The 20,960-nt window shown below is 47.6% G+C and overlaps 1 protein-coding gene across 2 annotated transcripts in view; it reads right to left on the bottom strand.

Annotated features, from left to right (window-relative positions):
• Nucleotides 1–364: 364 nt before the first annotated feature.
• The window catches only part of SORL1 (sortilin related receptor 1), a 156,813-nt gene continuing 136,217 nt past the window's right edge, over nt 365–20,960 (bottom strand). For both annotated transcript variants that reach the window (XM_082845306.1, XM_082845307.1), the window contains 10 exons: nt 19,136–19,218; nt 17,696–17,792; nt 15,245–15,429; nt 11,888–12,007; nt 10,799–10,963; nt 9,287–9,461; nt 8,158–8,264; nt 5,388–5,580; nt 2,722–2,934; nt 365–1,324 (listed from right to left, as the gene is read on the bottom strand). In XM_082845306.1, the coding sequence (XP_082701432.1) occupies nt 1,257–1,324; nt 2,722–2,934; nt 5,388–5,580; nt 8,158–8,264; nt 9,287–9,461; nt 10,799–10,963; nt 11,888–12,007; nt 15,245–15,429; nt 17,696–17,792; nt 19,136–19,218 (1,406 nt within the window). In that variant the 3' untranslated portion in view covers nt 365–1,256. The remainder of the gene's footprint in view (nt 1,325–2,721; nt 2,935–5,387; nt 5,581–8,157; nt 8,265–9,286; nt 9,462–10,798; nt 10,964–11,887; nt 12,008–15,244; nt 15,430–17,695; nt 17,793–19,135; nt 19,219–20,960) is intronic.

Raw genomic sequence — 20,960 nt, forward strand, 5'->3', positions numbered from 1 at the left:
AGGCAGAAGGATACAGCCCAGCTTATTTTACAGAGCATATCAACTCTAGCGTTGCCACTACCATGAACTGGATCGAATGGTCTCAAATCCACACATCTCCTGTCTCTCTGTAAGAGTGAAGAGCATTTTCTCTTTAAACTGGGCAGGGGTCCAGGTGAGGCAGGTGGTAGAAGAGAAGAAAAGAGAAGGCACTGACCCAATTCAAAATGACTGCATATATCAGTACGGATTTTTAAGGACAGTAAGCGGCCAACTCAACACAAATACAAAACTTTACATTCGACATTCTTCAGCGGTAAGTAAAAACAAAACGAAACAAAAAATCCCAAAAGGAAAAATTAGGTACTATATCTGCCAGTGTAGCTATCATGGCACAAATCTAGAACTCTCTCCCACAACCAGAGCAATGTTTTGCAATGACAATGACACCAGTGTATAATAAAGCAGTGTTATCATTTTGCAGCTTTCAAAGCTACATCTTGTACAGAGGTGTGTACAGTAAGAATCTATCCATTAATATGAGAGAGGAAGCTGTTGCTTGCAGGGCTTCCCAAGCTGCATCTCTGTTTAACTGAAATGGAGCAATGACTCAATATGCTCTTCTGTCAAACACCGTCGTGTGACACACGAGTGAATAAAAATGGATTGTTTCTGGAATGGAAACAAAACTGCTTCTGTTCCCCACGCCTCAACCCTACAGGCGAGGGGCTCATAACATGTGTGGTGTCAGATGACCACTAAAGCCTTGCCCTATACAGAGTTCCAATAAATTAACAAAATAACACAAAAGAACCTTCCCCCGTCATACGCCCAAACACTTTCATAGAAACTAAATGCAAAAAAAAATTTTAATTTGAGCATACTTTCGAGGAGGAGGGATTCTACCCGTCACTCTCGAAGTTTTTATTAAATACATTTCTCTGTCTTAGAAAAATAAAAAGAATGGCCAATTTACTGAACCAAAATTATCTCACAGACTTAAAAAGCATGCCCAGTAAGCACAGCCCTGTAAGACTACACTAATATCAAATCAAAGCAATTTGGTTACTAAAATCAACCTGGTTTGAAGTTCACAGTTGATTATGACAAAGTTTATTCATTCCTTTCTTTCCTCCTTTTTTTTGTTTTTTTTGTTTTTTTTGGCCCATATAAAAATAACATATTGCAACTCAAAGTGCATCTTTTAAAATAAACCATCAACTATCTTTATCAAATAAAATATTTACACCATTTGGTTTCTAGTGAGGAAAGCTCTTTTAGGCTATCACCATGGGGACGTCGTCGGAAAATCCAGTTATCATCGGAGCATCTTCATCGTCCTCCCCTAAAGGCAAGACAGTCAGTCCTTGGTGAGTTCCGGGGCACTTCCGCCCAACCCCACACCCCACCACTGACCCTCCATCCCTACAGCACAACCCCCAGCTGGAAAAGTCAGCAGCAGAGCCAGCCAGGCACAAGAATCGATGCTGAAACCCAGCCCATCTTCTGTTGGGTCACTCTTGGGTCACCTGTTCCCCATCAACGGGTGACCGAGCTTATTTTCATGGTACTTGAAATTAACCAAATAAGAAAAGTAAATCTTTGACGAGGGAGGATCTTATTCCCTACCCCAAAGTCCAACGGGTGGCTTAGGTGCCCCGATTTGAGTTGTCCACACCCTATGCTAGCACAGTGAACGTCATTGTCTGGTTTCTCCTTTGAACCCACACCGATCATGAAGAAAAGGACCTTAGAGGGGTTTAAGCATTTAGCCAGACTCATGGTTGTCCCCTCGTGGGCCCTGGTACCATCCTGAGCAACTAAGTGCTGATCTGCTTTCAGTGATCACAGCACGGCCCCGTGATGGGTGGATTCCTCTTGCCCCCAGTAACAGAAGCAAAGAACCCACCAAAGAACCCACCCTATTCACGCAAGGCAGTCCAAGCGCCTGTGATGAAACAAGAAAGGAAACTGAGAAGGGAGAAGACTCAATAACGAATGATCAGTGAGCAGGGAATACGTAAATGTCTGCATAAACAAAACTGTAACTGGTTGACAGAAGAAAATAAATATGTAAACTCCCATTCAGCAGTCTGAGTTTGGACAGGCCGAGTTTGGGGAAGGCCCCAAAACACACCTATTTGATTACATTTATTAAGTGGCCTACTTGCTCAATTAGCATTTAGGAACTTGAGCACACAGACGTTTATAAAAGGAACATCTCCCTCTCTTCGCCATGCCATAATACGTAAAAGAAGAATGGCCAGTGAGGTTGTGCTAGCCATCAGAAAGAGAAACAGTAAGGTGGGAAGGGCTTCTTTGGACGGAAGCCGATGGGGAAAGCGTGGCTTTTTGTCTAGACTAACATCTCCAGAGACGTCAGGCCTCCAGGTCTGTGAAGGATGAGAGGGGCCGGAAATTCTTAAGAATTTGCCAATACTTTGGGAATACCCAAAGCCCAGGGTCTGCCCATCCTTCCTGTAAAGGGCAAGCTCCTATCTGTTCTTTCACAGAACTCCCTGTCTGGGGCACACTATTTAAGAGAATACTGGTATTTTAATTTAGGAGCAACTTCAAAGCAAAGGGCTTCCAACTGATTCAACCCAAAGCAGTAGGATCACTGGTTAGTAAAGCGCTCTGCTAGCGTCAAAAGATGAGCCCGAGGCAGGCGTTTCCTCAGCAAGCCCCTGGCTTTGTGGGGTCTGCCCTGGGAAGAAGAACCCTGTGCCCTGACGCACTCACCCAGGTCATCCCCCGAGGAGAAGACGGCCGAGCCCAGCCTGGAGCTGTAGTGGCTGTTGGCAAAAGCGGTGAAGCTGCTCTGTAGCCTCCGATGCTTCGTGTACAGGACGGCGAACCCGACGCCCAGGCTCAGCAGTATCAGGAACAGGATGGGCACCACCACGGCAGCAACGTCGGTAGATCTGGCGGCCTGGATCGTTGAGGCATCGCCACCTGCCAAGGCAAGAGGCCAACCCGTGAGCCTCCCACGTAAGGGCGGGAGAACAGACTGAGCAACCCCTCACTGCCCCACCCACCCCGGAACGCCGAGAGCTCGCAGCACCTCCCCGAGCCGCCTGCCCGGTATGGCACGTTCCTGCACGTGACGCCTGAATGTTTCCCGACTCCTTGCCATGAGTGATGGAGGACAGGCCTTGTGCATGCAAATACGGTAATTACATTAGGCTCCTAATCACGGCCTCGTTGGTTATTTAGATAATCTCTTGGAAGGGGGACCTTTGTTGGGGTACCAACACTGATTTCATTAGCGTTATTACTTAAGACCGCTCGCTTGCCTTACATAAGAGGATGTGAAATCAGACCACTAATTAACGAGATTGCAATTATTTCCCCCTACTTGGCACCAAAGTCACTCTGAACTGCAATTACCTGAAGCTCCATTAAGTGATACAAATGAGATTCCTTTACTGCAATACTGACTTAACAGCTCATGAAGTTTTATGAGGTTTTTTTAACTTAAATAAGAGAGAGAGAGAGAGAATCTTTCCATATACATTTAACATTTTGTAAAAGCTCTTTGCAAAGCCATCTGGGTGTCTATAACCTAACAGTGATGCTCCCTTCCCACTGTTTTAAATAAATACTAGCTTTATCATGAGGTACTGACAAAGCTGTAGCAACAGGGCTCTGGGGCAAAGCCATCTCCCTGTTGGGTTAGAGCCAGCCTTCTTGGAAGGGGTAGATTTTTATGTCATAAATCCTGGGGAAAGTCTGAACCTGAGGCAGGAACATGGCTTGCAGGAGTCAGTTTTAGCTAAGGAAGCAAAGTGGACTTCCTCGGTCTCCATGAGGAGCTTCATCAGGCTTGAGGTTGTTCCCTGGTGCAGGGCGAGGTGATGCAGGCCAGGGCTCTGCCTTGTGGAGAGAGCTCAGGAGCTGCCCAGGGCTTCATCCCAATAGGTCCTCGTAAAGATGGGCCAGAGAGCAGCCATTTCCTGCGAGTCTGATCTAACAACTCAATAGCCACGTCGTTAATTTCTTGCACTATCGACTTACTGGAAAAAACTCTCCCAAATCTCAGTTCACGCGTCCCAACCTAATCCCAGCTGTGAAGTGGAAAACTGGGGGAAAGCTCTGGGCTGGAGCAGTTAAGAGGAAGCCAGCACGGTGGAGGCGGCAGGAATGAGTGAGCTCCTGTCCTCACCCCGCCTCCGAGGGGACGTGCACATCAAGGGGCAGGACGTGGCCCGAGAGGTCTACCTGAGAGATTCTCCCAGCTGACAGTCTTGGTTTACAAAGGTAGCTGGCAGATGTCCTCACAGCAGTTTTCCCCAAAGTCTATTTCACAGGTTGCTAATAGGTTTTACTTAAAAAGGAGACTCTATTTAAAAAACACTAGGACAACAAGAGTTTGGTTGTTTGTTTCCTGTAGAAACTTCTCAGAACCTCAAACATGCGACAGTTCTCCAAGGGATGTGGTGTGCAAGGTTTCCCTCTTTTAGGGAGGTGCCAAGGATAAAGGATTCCCCCAGAAGCCACGCCGGGAAGCGTGATGGAACATATAACAAGTCTAACATAAGATTCTGAGCTTAAGCACTGGTCAGTTCTTGGCTGGGAATACATGGAACTACAAAGGCCAGTGGCAAAATATTTGTTGAAATCCTGGCTAAGCTATTACAAACTGAGCAGAATTTCCATGTAAATGGAAGGTTCCTCTCCCCTGCCATCAGCATGGCCCGACACTGCTGTCTGTGTGTGTCCAGAAGACAGAGATCCCAGGTCAACTTCAGGTTTTGATCTGAGGCTGATGGTGAAGATGAAGAGGCTGAGAAATCAGGGAATCTGTGATGAGATAATCTACTGACTTGCAGAATCCTAGAGAATATTAGCATATTAGCAGCTCTGAACAGTCCTCCACAGAATAAAAACAAAACTCATTAAGCTAGTGCTTCCCAAGCAGAATCTCCTTTTTCAACAAAACCTCCCTTTCTTCTGCTTTACATTCAGAATATGGTCACCTTATAATCCCAGCTCCTCACACCCTGCCTGACTCAGGAAGCATTTTTTTTTTTTTTGCGGTACGCGGGCCTCTCACTGCTGTGGCCTCTCCCGTTGCCGAGCACAGGCTCCGGACGTGCAGGCTCAGCGGCCATGGCTCACGGGACCAACCGCTCCGCGGCAGGTGGGATCCTCCCAGACCGGGGAGCACGAACCCGTGTCCCCTGCATCGGCAGGCGGACTCTCAACCACTGTGCCACCAGGGAAGCCCAGGAAGTATTTTTTAAATATATCAGTATCTGATTAAACTGATGCATAAATGATTTTCCTTTGAGCTACAAGAATATTTTAAATGCGTTTCAGAAAGACACATGTTTATCAAGCCATGCTACATCCTTGATATATTTCCTCGGAATTGAAGATGGACATGGGCAACAACAGCAACTTACCAGATCCCAACTCATCATAGAGCAGGACAGCAGGCTCCCCACAAATCTGGCTGCCAAAAAGGCATCGTGCTTGGACAGTGAAAGTATAATTATGACCCAACTTCAGGTTGGAGATTTTAAAGAAATTGTCAGTAGTATTCCCAAGGTAAGCTGTGATATTCATGGCACTATCAAACATGTGTATCTCGTAGCCCTGAAAACAAACACAGGAGGGATTGCTCAGGAAGTTAAATAAGGAATCTAACAGCTGCTACTACTGGTTCCAACTCTGTGAGCTCCTTATTGCAGACATTTATAGATGCTAAGGCAGTGTGTGTTTCGTACCAGTTCTTTTTACATAGCACTGAGATATTAGATTCAGAAAACGGGAACATTCTCATCCCCAACATCTAACTACCCACTTCTGAGCCACATAGCAGAAATGAAAAGCACAGACCTAACAAAAGCCATTTTAACAAATACTCCAGTACAGAATTCAAAGTTCTGGTCAGCAATCCACTTATCTCAAGGAATATTAAATGAAACAAAGAATCCAGACAACATAGCAACAGGTCATTGAAAGGAGATGGACCAATAATAAATCCAAGCTGCAGTGGACTCCAGGCATGGGGCAAAAAATAAAAGCAAGACGTTTCTCCTTAGAACAGCCTATACAAACTCCATTGCTGGCTTGCAGCTCACTTCCTATCTCCGGGCTTTCTAGCTCATCCAAGCTGATCTCAGCCCCAGACAAGCCTGGCCTTGAACTAGGCAGCACTGCAGCAGCTCAGCCTCTGCTCACTGGGGGAGTGTGAAATAAGCATCCTACTTAGACTGGCTCGGGGAGAGTCTTGGACTCCTGTGCTGGAAAAATCCCTCTTGGAACAGCCCGAACCCAGCATGCTGGCTGGGATCAGGACTGACTCCCAGACTTCCCGGTTGATCTCCAAGTCTTCCAGTGTCATAGCTACCAGCACCTCCCCCCACCGCAGAACCCCTCCCGTCTTATTTCTACCCACATATTGGGCCCCACTGCATAATCATGGTCTCCTGGTTCTCATTCCGATGACCTGCCTCTTCTTTGAACTCTAAGTCAGGAGGAAGGAATAAGGACGCATTAAGCTTATGCTGGAACCCTGCACTGGGAATGGAATACTGACTGCAAGCCCAACCTTTACGAAGCTGGGCTCCTGCCACGCTGATGACAATTGGCTGCCTGACTGGGTCTCCCTGCAGCACCTGCCTGGAGTCCTACTCCTGCCTTCTTTTTTATAGACTACTAACTAGCATTTATTATTTTCTTTCTAATATATATGCGGTGTAGGACATTTGCAAAATACATAAGGGGATAAAGAAAAAAAATGTAAATGATACCAACATCAGCCACCCATAATTGACTTGACCAACCCTCTTCTAGTGGGCATCTAGGGTGTGTCCTCTTTCTTACTGTCATAAATCAAGTTCTTTATGCACACTGTTTCCTTAGAGTAAAATCCTAGAATTGCTGGATCAAACGATGTAACACTTTCAACGTTTCTGATACCTACTGCCAAAGTGCCTTACAGAAGGTTGAACCTATTCATATTCCCAGAGCACTCCTCTCCCCAGCTATGACTCATGTTGGTACTACCCTCCCCCAAAACTTTTGCCAATTTAATGTGAAAGTGCTGTATCTGTGCCGTTTAGATCACTAGTGAAGCTGAAACTTTATTTTCTTTTGCTCACTGCTGCTTGAACATTTTTACCTTGCTACCTGTCCCTTATTCAAAATTATAACACAGTTGACCCCTGAACAATGTAGGGGTTGGGGCCCTGACCCTCTGAGCAGTCAAACATCCGAGAATAACTTAGAGTGGACCCTCTGTATCCTCGGTTCTGCATCCTTGCATTCAACCAACCACGGATGGTGTGGTACTGTAGGTTCCACATATAAGTGGACCTGCACAATTCAAATCTGCGTTTTTCAAGGGTCAATGTGTTTCTGTTTTGAATTGATTTGAAAGCTCTCTTTACACTTAAATACATTAACCATTTATATGTCACAGTTGTGAGAATTTTCCAATTTTGATTTAGCTTTGCTTCTGGCATTACACTGTGACGATTCAGAACTGGAGGGCTCTCTGCCAACGCTCTACCCCGAGGTAGCCACGGTTGATTTACTGTGTATCTATTTAGCTCATGCTTTGCTGACAATGGGGCCAACCCAGCTCCACTGGAGAATCTGTCCACCCTTGGATGGCAAATCTATTCCCAGGTGCCACTCTCCGCCTCCTCCTCCTATCTCCTGCTGTGAGTTCAGTAATTGGTCTGCTAAAAACAAAATGAAACAAGGTGTTTTCATATGTCAAAAGACTATCTTCAAGCACTTCCTGCTCACTGGAAAGAAACTGGTAAGATTCCAGGTTGGCAGTGCAGCTCAGTTCCCCAGTACTAAAGCCATAGTCCCGCCCTCAGACTGTTTGGGAAAGAGGGGGCCCTGGGTTCTGATGCTGAACCCCTGTCCAGCCTCAGGAAGCACAGTGAGGACTCCAGCCCGTTTCCCTATCTTTCAGGGGATGACAAGTTCAGGATTGAAAGTGCTTAGTGCAGAGATTCACATCTTTAATGGGCAGTATAAACATTTCACTAATTAGCAATCCCACAGAAAATGGTCCTTTAATTCTCAAGTTCACTCCCCTGCCCTATTCTTTCTTTTTACTCTATCTATGCCAGCATGCTGTTAACGAGCTCATCTCTAAAATGGCATTTCAATTAGATTTCCAAAGTCACTAAGAAGGAGGGAGGAACTTACCCTGCTTTCATTAAAATGCTTTTCCTTCAAAGCTAGGCTTTTCCAAAACAGAAGAACATGGTCATTTTCTGTTATGATTTTTAAGGCATCAGGTGCTGATAATGAAACTGAAAATTAAAGGTGAAGTAGGATGCGGTTAGTGGCTCAATATCTGAGTCTCCGTTTTCTTGTCTGTCAAAGGTTGATTAAATAATGCTAATCTTGAAGGGATAGGTTAAGGAAGGAATAATACACATTACCGCTTAGTACACAGCCTAGCACATTGCAGACACTCTTTAACTGGCATCTCTTTTGTTGTTATAATACCTTTAGCCGAGAAATCTGGACATTATCTAGACTCAAGGATGGCCAAAAACAAACGGGGTAGGGGCAGGAAGGGATGGGGTGGGATGGAACCATGTTCAAAGTTTACCTGGACCTCTGTTCTGGTTCCAGTCTACTTTCGTGCTCCAAATGCCAGAGGCCTTAGAGGTCAGTGAGGGCCTAGGGAGCTCGGTCTGAAGACAGAGCCCTAGAATGACCACCGAGTATGGCCCAGGCCCACGGTTCACACTGCCGGCCTCCGTTACTGACACTCCTGATATCGCCTGCTGCTGTCCGAGTAACTGAGCTTATTACTTGCTCTCTGAACTTGAGCCTGACTGCTGAGCCAGCCTGGAGCTGCAGCAAATCCCCCTTTAATCTGCTGCCCAGTTACTGGTCTCCGTCCGTTTCTGCACGTGATGTCGCCCCAAGCAACCACGATGACCTCAGTCCAGGTGCCCAGATGCAATGCTTGGCTTTAAGTGGCCAATGTTCAGTTTTATTTCCTAACTCTCTTGGAAATGTCAAAACCAGCTAGGGGAGGGGAGACTAGAGGAGATGGAGAATATGGAAAACGACAGCCACTCCCCAGCCCACAGCGCCCTGGCCACCACCCTGCAGCCCAGATACTGGGACCCCTGCACGGCTCTGCCCCAGCATGGACACTGCGGGTCGTCTTCGCACTTCCTGTGCAGTTACTGATAGAAATCCTATGTCTTCAAAAAACTAAAAAAGGAAAAAAAGAAATCCCATGCCTAGAGGCGTTCTAGCCGCACTGGGAGTGCCTTGCCGTGTGAGGGGGGCCGCCAATCGCTCGTCTGCTCACCTGTGGTAATTTTGATACTGGAGTCCTTGCTCATGTTTCCCAGCTGGACGATCACATGGTATTTCCCTCCAGGCTCCAACTTGCTAAGGGTGTATTCCACGGTACTGTTGCGGGATTTCACCTTGTAGCTCCGGTCACTCTTCCTTATGAGATCTTTAACTGCAACTGCATACAGCTAGGACAAGAAAAAGACATTTTAATGGTAAGCAGGAACCTGGAGTTGTTTCACTCTTTGTAGTTCAATGGTGGCCCATGTAACATAAGTATGTCAGTGGTTGTGACCCCCGGCAACAATATTTTGAGCCCCAATGTCTGTTCTTTGGAGAGCCTCTGGGGTAGTCATGTCCCAACCTTACATCAAGTATTCACTCCCAGATTTGTACAGAGAATTGTCAGTTTGATCCACCTACCCCCCCCCCCCAAAAAAAAACAACTCTAGGGAAAACCGCATTTGTGATGGCAGCAGCAGGTAGGTTGGAACATGCAAGAAAAACCCCAGTTCAGGGCTTCCCTGGTGGTGCAGTGGTTGAGAGTCCGCCCGCCGATGTAGGGGACGCGGGTTCGTGCCCCGGTCCGGGAGGATCCCACATGCCGCGGAGCGGCTGGGCCCGTGAGCCATGGCCGCTGAGCCTGCGCGTCCGGAGCCTGTGCTCCGCAACAGGAGAGGCCACAACAGTGAGAGGCCCACGTGCCACAAAAAAAAAAAAAAAAAAAAAAAAAAAAAAAAACAAAAACCAGTTCAGTGTTCAAATTCTCTATCTCCACTGCCATAGTGCCGGGATGTCGTCAGAGGGGAACAATGAATGAAAGTGTTCAATCCCAGCTCTAAGAGACAAAAAACCCCATTTACTTTCTCCCAGGTTGCTTCTTACATCTATGGGGACAGGGAGAAAGTAAAAGGACAGGTAGTAAGCACAGGGAACTCAATCAACAGGAAGAAGCTGAGAGTCCAGAGGAGTCTTTGTGACCAAGCATTTAAAACCACCCACCCCTGGGACGGCAGGAAGGGCAGAGGGCATGGAGGTCAGAGCAGCCTGGGCAAGGGAAAATGGGAGGTTTTTTCTAGAATCAATGCCTCTTCTCTTAGGGCACGGGCCAGCAAACTTTTTTGTAAAGGTTCAGAGAGCAAATATCTTAGGCCTTGAAGAATAGATGGTCTCTACCACAATTACTCATCTCTCTTGTTTGTAGCATAAAAGCAGCTCTAGATAATGTGTAAACGAATGGGTATAACTTGGTTCTAATAAAACTTTATTTAGAAAAACAGGCAGTGGGCTAGATTTAGATTTGTTAGTGAAGGCAGAGAAAGCAGAGAAGGAGGGACAAACCAGTATGGAATACTGCCAGGAATACTGGAGATGTGACAATGAAGAAGAGGCACCTGTAAGGACCCCGTCTTTGACCAGGCAGAAATAGGGGGAGACCTCCTGCTGAGCTCCAAGCCCCAGGACTAGGTTTCTTGCCCCATTACAGGACCCACCCGCCCCCGAACCAGACCATGCGTCCCCTCACCAGGTCCTGGTCAGGAGAATCGTATGGGGATTCCCACTTGATGACAGCGGAGGTTTTGCCTGTATGAACCACGTGCAGGTGACGGGGAGGAAGCCTGCTATCTGGGATCATCCTCACCACGACGTAGTCAGAGGACGGCCCCTGGTAGGGCACCACCACCCGGACCTGAAACAAACACCATTCGAACTCATGCAGTTGTCACCAAACCACTGTTTCAACAAAATAGTGACATATGGATACAATTAAAATTCAATGCATACAAAAAGATGTAGAATAATTCCCCACCTACCCCAGATCTCTAATCCGTTTTCCCAGAGGTAGTACTAGTAGTGATTTTATGTGCTTCCTTCCAGAAATGTCCTACACAAATATAAGCCCAGATATACGGGTACGTGTGTAGAGATATGTACTTATATATGTGTGTACTTATGCATGCATGTATATGTGTAGCCTACTGTTCTTAATTTTTTTTACACAAATGCAAAAACATTACACATATTATTACGCTCTTCGCTTCTTTTACTTAATAATACAGCATGGAGATTTGTCCAGATCAGTACATTTGGAGTTTGTTGTATTTGTGTTGGATGGTTGCACTATACTCCATCACAAAGATAAGCAACAACCCTTTTAACCAGTCTTCTCTTGATAGACCTTTGTTCCAAATCTTTTGTTTTCACAAGCAACAGTATACCAAACATGTTTCTCTAAATATCTTGGCACACATGTAAAAGCATGTAAGCTAAATTCCTAGAAGTGGAATCTGACAAAAGCTTTTATTTATTCCTGTGACCCATTCTCCAAGTTCTCAATCCTGCACAAGGGAGCTGTAGTTGGCTAAGTGGCCGTTCATTCTGCGTTTCAAGTAAAAACCTGATGCTTGTGAAAAAGAACCATCCTCCCGTGTGTGTCTCTCTCACACCCCCTCTCTCTCGCACAAATACATGCACAGGCGCACACGCATCGCACGCGGATCCTGGAATCCACATCTCCAGCTCCCCAGGTCCTGGGTCTGAGCCAGGAGGCCAGCAATTAAGACATCCTCAAAAAATAAAACATTCTTCTGTACTCCTGGCGCAGGAAACTTACCAGAAACAAATACTGCTCATCCCCACTGACAAGGACTGTTTTGTTGTGCTGTGATGTAGTCAAGCTCTTGGGGTTGCGATACAGGTCAAGAAAGGATGTGGCATAGAAGATGCCGTAAACCTGGTAAAAGGAGAGAACAGAAAAGGACACCAGTTCAGTGGCCAGTGACCTCACTCTCATGAAAGCCCTAATTTAAGACCCGGGGAACCACTTCAAATGAGCTCACAAAGAATTCTTCATTCAACATCTATTTCATCAGCATTTACAGAGAAGGCACCCTGGGCCAGGCAGTGGCTTCCCACCTACAAAGATAAATACGGTGCAGACTCTCCTCAGAGCTTGCTTTTTTGAGGAGAGCCAGGCAGAGAGGAAAAACAGAATTATCAATAACAAGATGCAAATGTGGAAGGTTAGATGCTATACTAGAAGACTGCATAATAAACTGGGGAAAAGAGGGGTTGACCAAGGTGCGAAGGGGATAGCAAGTGTGCAAGCTCGTGGAGGGGGCATGGGGAGGGAGGGCGGGCACTGCTGGCTGCCTAGGACATTCCCATCCTCCCCTCGTCCCTCAGCAGAATCCTGGTTCTTAGTGAGAACTGCTACCTGGAAACATGCCTACACCCACACCTCCCTCCAAGCGGCAGAGGCCACGTGACAGGGCTGGTCAACAAGATGTCAGCAGATGTTCCAGGCAGGACCTCGGTGAGGACACATTGAAATGCAGGGAGCGGTGCCCTTCTTCTGCCCTCCCGCTGCCTGGAATATGCAGGGTGATGTGGTCCAGGAGGCCCTCTGGACTGCAAGGTGATGCCACAGGCTGGAGGTGGCAGGGCCTGGGGCCCAGATCAAACTGTGCTGCGGCTGTAGAGCTCCCAGACGGCTGAACTCCAAACTCTGACCGACTTGTAATTAGGAGGGAAATAAACTGTTGAAAGCCACAGTTACTCTCCATTCCTGTTCTATGCACCCATTCTTAACCCTAATTGGTACAAGTGGAGTTTAAAGCAGGAGGTGGGAGTCTGATGGCCTCATAGAGGGGAAAGTGGAAGCTGAGAGCATGTTTCTAATGGGGGAAGCATGAGGAAGCTTCCTTTGTAAGGTAGAAACAAAGGGCATTTTCTCCAAGAGCATATGAGCAGGCAAGAAAGGGGACTTGAAAACCGTACAAGTTTGGAGAAGCTGTGGGGATGAAGGGAGCCCATCAGGGACATGCAAAAGGACTTGTGTGTCTCAGATGAGCAAACGGGAATGGAACAGGAATAGGGGAAGGAGAGAGCTCAGATGGGATGGCAGAGGGGGACCCAGGGCGCAGGCAGGCCTGACCCCCAGAGAGAACAGGCCCGTGGCCACCATGGGGTGGAGGCTTCAACCAGGAGCCAGGAAAGGGGTCCCTGGAGCCACAGAGCCGGGGTGTAAGAAGGCCCCACGCAGACAGTGATGGGGGCAGCTCTTGCGGTGCTGACGGCAGCCCTGAGTGAGACCCCAGTGTCCGCAGTGAGATGAAGACGGGCGGAAGCTGAGAGCTTCGTCCAGAGGACTCCACCAGCCCCTGACCCTCGGAAGGCTACCGTGAGTGTAAGGGGTCTCTCAGCCAGGAGGAGGCCGGGCTAGGCTCCTTCTCCAAGTTCACGTGTGGTGAGACACTAAAAACAAGTCACAGGCCAATGTTCTGTACATGATGCCCCACTCTGTGCAGACAGCTGGGGGTGACAGGTGGGCAGGCTCTGAGTTGGGTACTTAAACAGAGATAAAGGCCCCTCTGTGATAACGGTCTACTTCCAGGTAAGATGGAGACCAGGGGTGGCTCTGAGCATTCTCATCTCTGTCCCTGCCCCAGAGTCAGGTTCTGGAGCAACAGAAGAGCCCGGGCTGTTAAATTAGCTGGACCTGAGCTCTAACTCAGCCTGCTGCTTACTAACCCTTGACTTTGGCCAGTTACTTCACCCCCTCTGAGCCATGGTCTCCTCACTGGTAGAGAAGGAACATTTACCCCACAGAGCTGATGAAAGGATTAAGTGCGAGACCACGGATGAAGGGTGGGCATCGTGCCTGGCACACAGTGGGTGCTCAGTTAACTCCTACCTCTCCCTCCTTCTTCACGGCTGATCTCACAGACAATTAATTACTTGCAAACCTTGGTTCTTTCCCCACGAACCAGTCCTGCCCCCGATGCACACTGGGGATGCCCTCAGAAGACAAGACTCATGACAATTCCTCCTCACCAGCCACTGAGGATTCACTAAGGCTCAATTACAGATTTAGTTCCATATGCTTTTCCATTTGGAAAACCCAGAAAACAATCCTTCCCTTCAAGAACTTACAAACTACTTAGGGAGATGAGAGTGGACAGAAGATATCAAATCGGATACGTAGTATCTAATGAAACATTATGCTGCGTGGCATCAACTCTAAATATTTAGGAGTTGGTAAGGGAAAGAGATCCAGTAAAAGAGCTAGGATTTGACTACACAGCAGCAGGAGCAGGAAGGATTCCAGGGAAGAGAGAGCAGACGCCCTGGTGCAGAGGCAGGAGGGGCATGATAAGAGGCTTGCGAAAGTGCACCTGAAAGCAAAGGAGGGCACACTGTGGAAGGTGGGAAATCAAAACCAGGCTCAAAAGGAAGCGCAGGGCTTCCGTGGTGGCGCAGTGGTTGAGAGCCCACCTGCCGATGCAGGGGACACGGGTTCGTGCCCCGGTCCGGGAAGATCCCACATGCCGCGGAGCGGCTGGGCCCGTGAGCCACGGCCGCTGAGCCTGCGCGTCCCGAGCCTGTGCTCCGCAACGGGAGAGGCCACAACAGTGAGAGGCCCGCGTACCGTGAAAGAAAAAAAAAAGAAGAAGCAGCGCAGACCTAATTCCAGTGAGTCAAAATGCATACATGAAAACAGAAGGCCTATATACAAGTAGAGCCAGCATCCTGGAACGAACTGGGGTGGGGCATGTTTGGGGGGACAGAGAAAGCAACCTGTGGGCGGGGGACCCCCTAGGTGAGGAGGGGCTCGAGGAGCCTGAGGCACAGTCCTCAGGTGCATACTCATTGTCCTGCAGGCGACTTCTCACCCATCCCTAGGTGAGACTCCCAGCTCGGGAATGTGCCCCCTCCTCAAACTAGGTCTGTTCAGCAAACAGCAGGGGGCTCTTCGTCTTGGATGCCAAGCCAGGATGCAGAAAGGGCTGCTGAAGCAGGATGTCAGGCGCCTCTAGAAGGTAATCCAGAACTGACTACAAGGGTAGCTTGTGTTTGGGGTGAGAAGAAAAACAACAGCAACAGAGGGGGAAGCCCTGGGGGTGTCTTGCGGCCTAGTGCCAGGCGACAGTCCATCCGTGCTCTGCAAGGGTCATCCTGGCTGACTTACCACATTCCTGGGGCCGGTCCAGGTGCATTCCACCGCTGTCTGATTGACGGCCTTGGCTTTGAGGCTCGGGGCGGGTGGGCGGACTCCTCTGGTCGTGACATGCTCAAATGCCAGAGGACTGTCCCCCAAGTCAGTCTTGGCCCAGGCAGAAATCTCGTAGGTTGTATGAGCTGTCAGGTTGCCCACTGGGGAAACAGGGACAAAGGGCTGGGGGCAGCAGTCAGGAATACATATCTTTATATGCACACCCTATTTTTTTTAATGTCATCTCTCCATTTAAGTGAGCCCCACATGCTGTAGAATTTTTCTTACTTTACAGATTCACTCGGTGTGATTTATTAATGACTACTGCAAGCAACACACTGCATGGGCATGAGCAAATCCCTTTTAAAGCTGCCTATCTGGGGATATAAATTGGTACGACCCTCCTGGAGAGCCATTTGGCCTTGTGAGACTTGACATCCTTCATAACCTTCAGTGCAGTTAAATGAGAGGGATCCCAAAATCTCTGCAGCCAGGATGTCTGTCACAGCGTTTGTTATGGCAGAAAAAAGTATAATCATCTGACTGCCTGGCAACAAGGCAATAGTTAAATAATGTGCCTCCATGAGCTTCACGTGCATTCCATGAACTATTACGCGGCCACTAAAGGTTGTTTCCAAGAATATATAATGAAACTAGAAAATTCTGTTATTTACATTCAGTGAAAAAGGCAGGATATAAAATTCCATATCGTATTATTCAAATTTTATTTAAGAAGATACAAAGAAATCAATGAGGAGGAAAAGTATTAACTTAGGAACCACCCAAAATGTAAAAGTGGTTTCCCTGGGAAGTGAAATGATAGGAAATTAAAAACTCGATTGTACCTTTTTTGCTTTCTAAATTTTCTGTAATAAACATGTGCCCCCTTTCTAATTAGGGGAAATGTTATTAAAAACTAAGAGAGCAGTGAACAAAAAGGAGGGTGTGCTAAGAGGACAGCCTTTGGAATCGGAAGGACTTGGGTTCAAGGCCCAACTCTACCCTTCGTACTTGTACAAGCAAGAATGAAGTATTCAGGGCTTCCCTGGTGGCGCAGCGGTTGAGAGTCCGCCTGCTGATGCAGGGGACACGGGTTCGTGCCCCGGTCCGGGAGGATCCCACATGCCGCGGAGCGGCTGGGCCCGTGAGCCATGGCCGCTGAGCCTGCGCGTCCGGAGCCTGTGCTCCGCAACTGGAGAGGCCACACCAGTGAGAGGCCCGCGTACCGCCAAAAAAAAAAAGAATGAAGTATTCAAACTCTCTAAGTTCATTTCCTTGTTGGTAAGATGGAGGACAGTGACGGCACTTATACCAGCTGGCTGTTGCAGGGAACAAAAAAAGAAAATTCCTCTAAAGTGCTCGGCATGACGCCTGGCATGGAGCAAGCCCTTCGTGTGTTTCAGGCAAAGGCCGGTAAGACTTTTGCTCCCGACTCTGCCAATTTCTGTTGGTGTAATGTCGAGGCGATGAGACCACAGCCTTTGGAATGAGAGAGGCGTGGATTCCCATCGTGGCTCTGCCACCTTCTGAGGACATCACTCAGTCCCTGAACCTTGTTTTCTCGTCCATAAAATGAGTAGATCCCACCACACTGTTCTGGAGGTGTTCTGTAAAACACCACACACAGAGTGCCTGGGTAAATGCCTGTATACAGTCAGTGCTCAATGTTAGCTATACTCCTGCACAGCCTCCTTAGGCAGCCTTCGGTTCCCTCCCGCCAAAAAAAATATACTGTATATAACAGAACGCCTGCTAGGATTGAAAGTACTTTGCAAACAGAGTATAAGGGAAGAGTAGAAGCTCCCATGTCCTCTTCAACATTCACAAGCGGCCTTGGCCAATGAAGGTTTTGTCTTAGAAATAAATTAAAATCCTTCCTTTAGTCCATCTTCAGATATGAGGATTTTAATTGAGACTCACTATCTGTACAGATACAAGAGGAACTGGACCCTCTTCCTTCCTTGTCTCCTTGCTTCCTTCGCTCAGTCTGTTGGTCCATTCGTTCAACAAATGTTTACTGAACGCCAATTATGCAGCAGGCCCTGCGCTACCTTGTATCAGCAAAGAAGGAGCAAACCAGGGCAGTAAAAAGAGAGACAGGTAACTAAACCCAGGAACTCTCTCTTTTGGGAGGCAAAAAGCATCTGTAGAAGGTTAACCTGGCTTCTTTCCAGTGTTTCCTCCTTTTTAAGCCTCCAACTTCCACGAAGAGACAACAGGTTGGAAGGGGATTTGGGGAACCACCCAATGGATCCCTCACCTGGACTCAGGAGTCACTGACGGCATCCTCAATGGACAACACCTGCCCACTCAGAACGGCTGCAGAGAAGACCCCCCACCTGTCCCGGCGCCCCACACAAGCTCTAATGCCAGGAAAGCATCGGTCTAGCCTTCCTCCTTACACACCGACCAGCTCCAGGGCGCTACCTTTGTGTGACAATATGCTTCCTCGGAAGTTCATCGTTCTCTTCTCCTGTCTGTGGGTGTCGAACGCCCAGAAGAGGTTCACCACATAGCCATTCACCTGCCAAGGAGCAAGAGCCATGTTACATGAACAGTCCACACTCACAGAGCTCACCAGACACTAAAGGAAGATCTTTTCTGTTGTTCCTCGGGTATCTGTCTCCCTTCTTACAATGGACGGGCTAGTCCTTTGGATTCTTAAACCAGTTCCATTTGTGCTATCATTGACTACTTATACTCCCTCCTACTTCTAAAAACAAATGTGAGACCATTTATAATACAACATATAGATTCAATGACACAAAAAACTTAATAAATAATAAAAGGACAAGAACCAATTTAAAAAGGCAGAAAGAAGGGAATTCCCTGGCGGTCCACTGGTTAGGACTCCGAGCTCTCACTGCCGAGGGCCCGGGTTCAATCCCTGTTCAGGGAACTAAGATCCTATAAGCCGCGTGGCACAGCCAAAAAAAAAAAAAAAAAAGGCAGAAAAGGTAATTAGATTACGGTAACTAAGGATCAGTCTTAGCTCAGGTGGTCCTTGCAGTCAAGGCCGAGAGGTCCATACAAAGGGGGCTTGCTTAGATCTCTTTTGTCTAATGGGAGCAAACACATCCATGGGTCAGGAAAGACTACCTTTTCCAAGTTCTGAGCTCACAGAAGGATTTGATGTAAAGGTCTTTAAAAATGTTGGCCAATGCACCAAATTAAAACGTTTTCAAGAGCAAAGACTATAGAGACAAGGTCTACACAAGGTCATTTCTGGCATCAGCTGTCTCTGAAGCCAAGGGCATGACACCAAACTGTAGTTCAGTCAATGACACAGACTGTTGCTCCCACCACAGCTTCACAGACAGGGAGGGATGTGAGGGGAGACAGACAAGAAAGAACCCCATGAAAGGTGTGTGGCAACTTGAGAAACCAAAGGGACACGGATAATTATGGTGAAGTTGGTCAAGCAGATGGACCAAGCGGAGGGGAGGAAGGTGCTAGAAGGGGAGAATATTAGGTGGATCTAAGTGGATATGCTTCCGAGGTATCTGACTCTCTCCTAACACTCACTCTTGGGAACCTCTGCATTAGCGCTCGGCACCAGGAAATCCAATAAAGCTGAAAATTACAGGGCATACATATTCTGTTAACACCAACTCTTTATTTGCACTGTAGCTGTGAACCATTTAATTATACGGTAAAAAAAAAAAAAAAAGGCACCAGGCTGAGGCAGAATCATTACACGTGAAAACTCAAGTTGTTCTTCGTGGGGGGAGGAACCAACCTAGGTGTGGTATTTTAGCTTTGCTGGGTCAAGTCATTCATTTTTCTTAATCTTCCCGTCCTCTGCCGTATCGGTTCCCATGCAAAGTAAAGCCCCGCCCAACCACTGGTTTGAAATTTCCACGTTACCTTGATGTCAGTGTCCACGGACAGGGTAAAGCTTAGAGAATTTTCACCATAGCTGTCAATGTGGATGTCTGGGGGTGGGATCACTGAGAACAAAAGAGGGATTCAAAAAGAGAAACCAGGTGATGAAAAGGGAAGAAGGCAGAACTTAACAGTTTTCAACTCAAGAGACAAAGCAATCTTTCAGTCGGGGAAGAAAGGGCATTTCTTTGGTGGCTTCTACTCTTCCCTTTTACCACTGTTGTCCTGAAGCTGAGGTTAGGTCCACAGTTACCTGGTGAACACATAACTACCTCGGCTCAGTCAGCTATCCCGGCAATGAGGTCGAGCAGAAAAGTTCCATTATGTAAATGTCCCTCATTAACCCAGCTTCAGCCTGGTTCTGAAAGGCACAGGGATCACCCTGAGAGCCACCTGTATTGGCACCAACAAAGTCCCAGAGGGCTCAAGTCCTTTTGGAAGGTTGACGGCAAGCTAAATCTTAAGTCCTAACTTGTAAATGCGCGTGTGGCAGAATGGAAAGGATCTGGGCTCTGGAGTCTCACACGCTGGAGTTCAAATTCCTGGAGAGACACAGCACCGTGTGACCTGGGGCAAGTTACCTGTCCTCGTGAAGCCTGGAGATGCCCTCTGTACTTCTCAGAGGTGGGAAAATTCACTAAAATAATGCATGTCAAGGGCCTGGCGCCCAACTACAGTTCCCTTTCTCTCCCGTTCCCAAGACAGATTAAAGAGCTGGTGAGCCACTGGCATTCTCAGAAAGATCGGAGCTCGAGCTGGGAGCTGAGGGCACAAGGAGAGGGCAGCAGAGAGAAAAGACCCCTCTTGGCTCAAGTGCCGAGCATGATGCCGGTCACTGTGAAGGTCTACCCACCAGAAACCTGACAGTGTGCTGCCAAACATAACCCAGGAGCGCTGGATGCAGTCAGCATCGTCGGAAGATAAGATTTAAATGGCCGCTTGCGTATTAGACTCTCAGCACATATGCCTCTTACACTGGCAAAGCAAGAGACTCAAAGGAGTGCCTCAGACTTTGTGGCAAAGAGAGGTATCAAAATCTGCAGGAGTCTCTCCAGGTGATCAATGAAAGTGGGCTCGAGGAAAACACAGCAACCAGAAGAAGAAAGGATATTAGGAGTTTCAGGCAGCCAGCTCAGAGCAAAATAGTTCGGGTGCTGCTGTAAAGCTGACCTGGGTTATGATCGTGGTGGCTGGGGACAGATCACGATCCTCTCCAGATCCCAGTTCCCTCAGCTACAAAATGAGCATAAGAATACTCACAGGGTTGATAAGGATTAAGAGAGATCAGTTCACGTAAAACAACCCGCACGGTGCTCAAAAAAAGGTGGCCTTTCTCACTGCTGTTATAATTAATCCACTGCGTTCACTAATGAAGGTGGTGATTCTGGGTGACGCCACCACTGTTTTGTACCCCGTCTTCTTACCTTATTAGGACACGAGGTCACAGATACATCACAACTCACACTTTTTGACTTGGCACACAGTTGCCTAACACGTGCCCTAACCAACACACATATGAGGAGTTGGGGTTCATCCTCAAAATCATATTAAGGAAGTTAAAGATTTAACTGAGATTTTCAAATGCAGGTGTGACTTACGATGAGGAGTTCAAGGTACTACCTGTTTTTTTGATGACCTTCCAATGTCCCTCCTTTTCAGTATGTATGGTCAGTCTGTTCTGACTGACCTTGTAGAGGAAAATAATACCACAATCAAAACTCCCGGGGAGTGTGAACTCGGTACACTTTTTCCAATACCCACACACTCCCTGCTCCACAGACTGGCTGGCTTCACTAAGTTTAGCTGC

Source organism: Leucopleurus acutus (assembly GCF_964270905.1).
Source record: "Leucopleurus acutus genome assembly, chromosome: 8".
NCBI classification, from domain to species: Eukaryota; Metazoa; Chordata; class Mammalia; order Artiodactyla; family Delphinidae; genus Leucopleurus; species Leucopleurus acutus.